At 44.2% G+C, this 7500-nt stretch overlaps 1 protein-coding gene across 1 annotated transcript in view; it reads right to left on the bottom strand.

Moving 5' to 3' along the window:
- scn4ab (sodium channel, voltage-gated, type IV, alpha, b) overlaps positions 1-7500 on the bottom strand; it is a 46465-nt gene that overhangs the window by 30453 nt on the left and 8512 nt on the right. The window contains exons 2-5 of the mRNA XM_079177699.1: positions 2009-2192; positions 1320-1457; positions 957-1084; positions 760-840 (exon numbers count right to left, since the gene is read on the bottom strand). Of these exons, the coding sequence (XP_079033825.1) occupies positions 760-840; positions 957-1084; positions 1320-1457; positions 2009-2140 (479 nt within the window). The 5' untranslated portion in view covers positions 2141-2192. The remainder of the gene's footprint in view (positions 1-759; positions 841-956; positions 1085-1319; positions 1458-2008; positions 2193-7500) is intronic.

The raw sequence follows: 7500 nt of genomic DNA, 5'->3' as shown, positions 1-7500 counted from the left end.
CCCCCCCCTCAGGACAAACACAGTGTAGCCCCCCCCCCCCCTCAGGACAAACACAGTGTAGCCCCCCCCCCCCTCAGAACAAACACAGTGTAGCCCCCCCCCCCCCTCAGGACAAACACAGTGTAGCCCCCCCCCCCCCTCAGGACAAACACAGTGTAGCCCCCCCCCCCCCCTCAGGACAAACACAGTGTAGCCCCCCCCCCCCCTCAGGACAAACACAGTGTAGCCCCCCCCCCCCCTCAGGACAAACACAGTGTAGCCCCCCCCCCCCCTCAGGACAAACACAGTGTAGCCCCCCCCCCCCTCAGGACAAACACAGTGTAGCCCCCCCCCCCCCTCAGGACAAACACAGTGTAGCCCCCCCCCCCCTCAGGACAAACACAGTGTAGCCCCCCCCCCCCCCCCCCCCTCAGGACAAACACATTGTAGCCCCCCCCCCCTCAGGACAAACACAGTGTAGCCCCCCCCCCCCCCCCCCTCAGAACAAACACAGTGTACACAGAGCTGCTACACATTTAATCGACTCTTTCTACATAACATTCTGGTTTGGTCAAACTATTCTTTTTACAAACAAACCAAGAGATAAAAACATGACGTCACATGGCGGATGCCCAGGTCACTGATTGGACAGTTTTGATGATGTCATCCAGCGAGTTACATGGACCCATAGAGGAAACTCTGATGTGTTTCATTATTACCCACCGCTGCTGTGTGTATATTTGTGTGTACTTTGTGTGTACTTTGTGTGTATTGACTCACTCCACAGTTTTGCTCCACGCTGGAGGATCACTCAGAGTCATGAACGCACAGTTGGCCAGAATCGTTACCATGATGAACAAACTGAATAACGTTTTTGAGGTTTTAAGGAACAAAAAACATCATCAGCTGATCGTTTAGCAATAACATGCAAATCAAAGCTAACCGGCCAATGAGAGAGAAGCACAGTGTGACATCATAAAGGATATGAGTGAATGAGGATCTTGATGGCGATGGTCCTCAGCGGGTTGAACGGACTCAGCAGGTAACACGCCGACTCAGCATTAAACCTGTAAATGATGTTTCCTTTACCGAGCACGATGAACGTCTGCAGAGAGACAGACAGGTCAGAGAGACAGACAGATATACTGATTCATTACATCACTTAGCTGATGATTGAAACCTTTACTGAGACAAACAATCTAAAAATGAATCAATGATCAGATTTACTTTCTAATGTGACTTCTGGAGCTGAAGCTGAGAATATATTGATTGATTTATTGATGAATACTGATCAGTCCCCGGGTCACAGGGAATATCATTTGTCAAAGAGAGAGAGAGACCTTCTGTGATTGGTAGAAGGGATCCAGCTCCTCCAATGGGGTGTTGAGAAGCCCAGGGGGCGGGTCTCCGTAGATGAATGGGAGGGGCTTCCCGGCCTCTAGGTCACTGGCTGGTTTAGGAAGATCTTCCTCCGCTATCTGTTAATCAGAGGAACAATTTTTCATTCATTCATACTATTATTAAATTGTGATCAACCCTTTTCTAAGCCCCGCCCCCTGCTGATACTCCATCAATCTACGTTACCATGGAGTCCACACTGTTACTAACTGCACTCCCTGAATAAATGTTATCTAATGTTGGAAAAAACATCATTACAATCATTAAAAAGCAGCATACAGTATGTATACATTTAGTATACCTTCTAGCGGAGACAAACTAACACATCCCATCTCCAATGTTAGCTCTCCAGGTCATCGGTGTTATTTACAATGTTAGCTACAGGTTGTTATGTAGAAACGTATCGTTCTAGAACGAGCTCCAAATCCACAAAACCAGCCAGAAAATGAAGAAAATCTACAATTCTTGCATGAGAGTCTTTGGAGCCGGATAGTCGTCATGACATGATTGGCCGATCTACATTTGAGTGCGGAACTTGAAGGGTTAATTGATTACTTATTCTCAGAGAATTTGTTGCTCATTTTCAGTGTATTGATTAATTGTAACGGTAGCTGATCAATGTTTTTTGTACCTCTATGCTCTTCTCCTTCCTTCCCTGTTGCTCCTTCTCCTCAACTTTGTGTCGTCGCTGAATTTCCTCCAGCGAGGACGGCGTGAAGCGTTTGAAGACCTCCGAACCAACAGGGGGCAGACGAGGAGCCATCCTGGCATCATGTAGCGCTGCTTGAGCTCCACCGTCTTCTAGCAATCACCTCCTGTAGGAGAAGAGAGGGGATGATGCCTGTTTGTGAAATAATCACCAAATGCAATCTATTGTTTTTTTGTACGTGGACACTTTATTCGATGCAAACAATGGCAACGGAAAGCTGGGGCTGCTCTTCAATTTGTTATGGCAAAGGCAAAAACCCATATGAAATATTTATGTTTATCACTTTTGACACATGTGCAAAGTACCATGACTATTTGATCATCCTAAGCCACAGAAAAATCAGCTTCCATTTCATGGTGAATAATGCGTTGCCATGGCCACATCTTTTAACGAAAACTCACAAAATTCATGATGAAATATCATCAATATCTTAAGGCTTTCCTAACCAAATTTGAGGTTGATCAAAGGACTTGGCTAGTAGGAGTACATCAAAGTATAAAGCGTGTTATTTCCTTTTGCCACTAGGTGGTGCTATGACTTTGTGAACATTTTGGCATGGAAATGTGCTCAAGCCTGAACTAGCATCATGCATAACAAATGTAGGGCAGATTGGACAATGTACCTTGGAGTTACAACAACTCCCTCTTTCATAGCGAATGGCACAAAATGGGAAAGAAGTGGGCGCACGACACATCAAGGTCGTTCAATGAAAACTCCATTTTGAAAAATCTTCATCATAAAGGTCTTTGAATTGTCCTGACCAAATATGATGTTGATCGCATAAACTCTGTTGGAGGGGTTTGTTAAAATACAAAGCCTGAAAACGTAGTTTAATGGGAGTCGCATAAAATGACCGCCATGCCACGTCTAAGCCATTCCATCAAACGTAAAGCTTTGATTAACTTTTAATCACAAAGGTCTTTGGCTTGTACTGTTGAAATTTGAAGTGGTTCTGACAAAGTCCCTAGGAAGAGTTCATCAAAGTATAGCGCCTAGAAAGCGCCAAAAATCAAGGGTAAATTCACAACTTTTGGTTGATTTTATAGCATGGTCCCAAGATACTTTTTTTTAAGTCTCCATGTGATACACGTGCCTACCAAATTTCATACAGGCGCTGGAGCAGCTCTGTTGAAAATTTGCAGGGGGCACTATCGAGGCAATTTATAACAGTCAAGCCCAAAATCTACATGAAATCTGTCTTTTCATCCCCTATGACAGATGTACAAAGTTCCATGAGTTTTTGAGTCTTTGAGTATCCCAAGTCACACAAAAATCAGCTTGCATTTTGATGGCGAACAAAGCGTTGCCACGGCAACAGTTATCCCAAAACTCACAATATTCGCGATGAACTATTGTCAATGTCTAAAGGCTTTCTTTCTAAAATATGAGGTTGATCTGGTGAAATGGCTCGGAGGAGTACATCAAAGTGTTAAACTTGTCATTTATCTTTGCCAGTAGGTGGCGCTATGACTATGTCAAAATTGAGGCATTGGAATGTTTTCAGGCCTGGACCAGCATCCTGCACAAGACATTTTGGGAAGATTTGACAATGTACCTTGGAGTTACAACAACTTAAATTTTCATGAAAAATTGCATAAAATGGATGCCACGCCACGCCAAGGGTGTTGTATGAAAACTCGTGATTTTGATACATTTTCATTATAAAAGTCTTAAGATCGTGCTGACCAAATTTGAAGCCGATCGCATAAATACTGTAGGAGGAGTTCGTGAAAATACAAAGCCTGAAAACGGGAAAAATTGCCAAAAAGAGCTAACTATGCAGAGCCCCCTAGTGGCTGAAGGAAATTAAAATGTGAAGGTTACAGGCTGCAATGTGGACATATGTCTCACATTTCGTGATGATAAGCACAATGGTTTTAAAGTTAGGTTGATTGATGTACAGGGCCACGCCCCTTATAAGTTTATTGGTCCATATCTTCTTAACATAAGTTCTCAACACGTTTTTGAGGGGGTTTTGATGACATCGATTCAATAATGATCCACATCAAATTTGGTAGCAATCGGACACACAGTTTTCACAAAAGTTAAAATGGTTGGAATCTGAATGGGCGGAGCTTCAAAGTTAGAGTGCGTTGATTGTAGAGCAGGTGGAGCGGAATATGTGTGTCAAATTTCACGTGTTGGGTGATGGCCGTGGCCTGTGAAACTGTAGGGGGCGCTAGTGAGCCATTTTGTCATACATGAGCATGCGACCCACAAAATCTCAAATTTTCTCGCAGTCCTGATACGCCTGTCAAATTTGGGGAGTTTTTGAGTTTGATAAAGCCCTGAAAAATGTGATTTTAGAGGCAACGTAATAATAATAATAATTCTTTGAATTACAATAGGGCCTTCGCCTCGGTGCTCGGGCCCTAACAATGACGTCCTGAGATTGATTTCTGAGTCACAAGATGGAGGGTCGTCATCAAGACATCGAGGAGACACAACCCGGGGGGGGGGGGGGGGGGGGGAGTCACGTATGAGCCTCAAGACGCACCGTCACCAGAAGAACACACGAGTTGTGTTAAAGGAGAGACGACAACAGAGACGCGTCACAACGAGCACCAGCTGCTGCTCTCACTGAGACTACTGGACATCGCTGGGTGACCTTCATCACCTCTGAGTTACAGCATCATAGTGATGAAGAGGAGAACACACAACACACACATTGTGATGAAACGTGTTGTTCATGTTGTTCATGTTCACAGCAGTGAAGGTTTCACATGACGTCACACACTGAGCACAGAGAGTGAAGAGATAGAACTGCTGCTGTGTGAAGAGAATCCTGCTGTTAACAACAACCGGATGAGTTTAACGTGTTTACACCAAATGTTGTTGACCTTTAGTTCATAGAGCAGCACTTTAACATACAAGAGCACAACACACTACTTTAGATTCATTATGAACTTTAACATAATGAGATTAATCACGATTACAAATTATAATCGTTGCCCAGCACTAGTATACGTATATTTATATATTTATATATATATAAATATTCTGATGCCTTGTTTTTGTTTTGTAATTGGTCCTCACATCCTAATGAGTCACTTTAATTGATTTCACATTTGTTGATAGAACATCTTTAGTTCAAAGTTTGTTTTTTTAGTTTAACTACATCGACTTCTGTACGTTCATCAGAAGATAAACTACCACGTAAACTGATCTACAGTCAGTTTGATAGCCAATCAGACACACAGCTGCTCCAAGAAATATACACACACACACACACACACACACACACACACACACACACACACACACACACACACACACACACACACAGTCTCTGGTGTCTTCATCGTTGCCAGGGTTGACCCCACCCTTGTGTTGCCATGGCAGCAGCAGCTGTTGCGAGTCATCAGTTTGACCCTCTGGTGTAAAGTTGCAGTCGCTACGATGACCCAGCTCATTCCAACACACGCACGTTTACTGAGGGAACTTTTGGGGACATTGCATAGACTTCCATTCATTTCCTGGAGACTTCCTGGAAGTGTGAAATGTGTCACGGAGCAAAACAAACTTCTGTGGTTGTAGTAACAGGAAGAGATGGAGATTCACTTCTGTACACAAAGTCTAAACTATAAAAACACAGAAAGAGTTCTTGCTCAAAACAAACTCATAGAAATGGTAAATGTAACGCGCTCTAACACCACTTGTCATTCACCCATTCTCACCGACTACCACTCATTACCACCCATTACCACCCATTACCACCCATTACCACTCATTACCACCCATTACCACCCATTACCACTCATGACCACCCATTACCACCCATTACCACCCATTACCACCCATTACCACTCATTACCACCCATTACCACCCATTACCACCCATTACCACCCATTACCACCCATTACCACTCATTACCACCCATTACCACCCATTACCACTCATTACCACCCATTACCACTCATTACCACCCATTACCACCCATTACCACCCATTACCACCCATTACCACCCATTACCACTCATTACCACTCATTACCACCCATTACCACTCATTACCACCCATTACCACTCATTACCACCCATTACCACTCATTACCACCCATGACCACCCATTACCACTCATGACCACCCATTACCACCCATTACCACTCATTACCACCCATTACCACCCATTACCACCCATTACCACCCATGACCACCCATTACCACCCATTACCACCCATTACCACTCATGACCACCCATTACCACTCATGACCACCCATTACCACCCATTACCACTCATTACCACCCATTACCACCCATTACCACTCATTACCACTCATTACCACTCATTACCACCCATTACCACCCATTACCACTCATTACCACTCATTACCACCCATTACCACTCATTACCACCCATTACCACTCATTACCACCCATTACCACCCATTACCACCCATTACCACCCATTACCACCCATTACCACCCATTACCACCCATTACCACTCATTACCACCCATTACCACTCATTACCACTCATTACCACCCATTACCACTCATTACCACTCATTACCACCCATTACCACCCATTACCACCCATTACCACCCATTACCACTCATGACCACTCATTACCACTCATTACCACTCATTACCACCCATTACCACTCATTACCACCCATTACCACTCATTACCACTCATTACCACCCATTACCACTCATTACCACCCATTACCACTCATTACCACCCATTACCACTCATTACCACCCATTACCACCCATTACCACTCATTACCACCCATTACCACCCATTACCACCCATTACCACTCATTACCACCCATTACCACCCATTACCACCCATTACCACTCATTACCACCCATTACCACTCATTACCACCCATTACCACTCATTACCACCCATTACCACCCATTACCACCCATTACCACTCATTACCACTCATTACCACCCATTACCACTCATTACCACTCATTACCACTCATTACCACCCATTACCACTCATTACCACTCATTACCACCCATTACCACCCATTACCACCCATTACCACCCATTACCACCCATTACCACTCATTACCACCCATTACCACCCATTACCACCCATTACCACTCATTACCACCCATTACCACCCATTACCACCCATTACCACTCATTACCACCCATTACCACCCAGATGGCACTCAGGAGCTACTACGGGTTGAGTGTCTTGCTGAAGGACTCATGGACACAGACTGGAGGATCTGGGGTTCGAACCGCTGATCTTCTGAAGGATCTACTCGTCACCTGTCACAGCGATCGCTGGTGGTGTCGTATTTCATAGTAATTATATCACAAATAAGAAGTAGTTACTTAGATCCAGAATGAAGACACACACTGACATCAGTCCTGTTTGTTTGACCAAATGATTTTAAAATGTTTGTGATTACTTTAAGGACAAAAGGAAACTGAAACGTCCT

Source organism: Pholis gunnellus (assembly GCF_910591455.1).
Source record: "Pholis gunnellus genome assembly, chromosome: 17".
NCBI lineage: Eukaryota > Metazoa > Chordata > Actinopteri > Perciformes > Pholidae > Pholis > Pholis gunnellus.
This window is presented reverse-complemented; position numbering and strand designations above follow the sequence as displayed.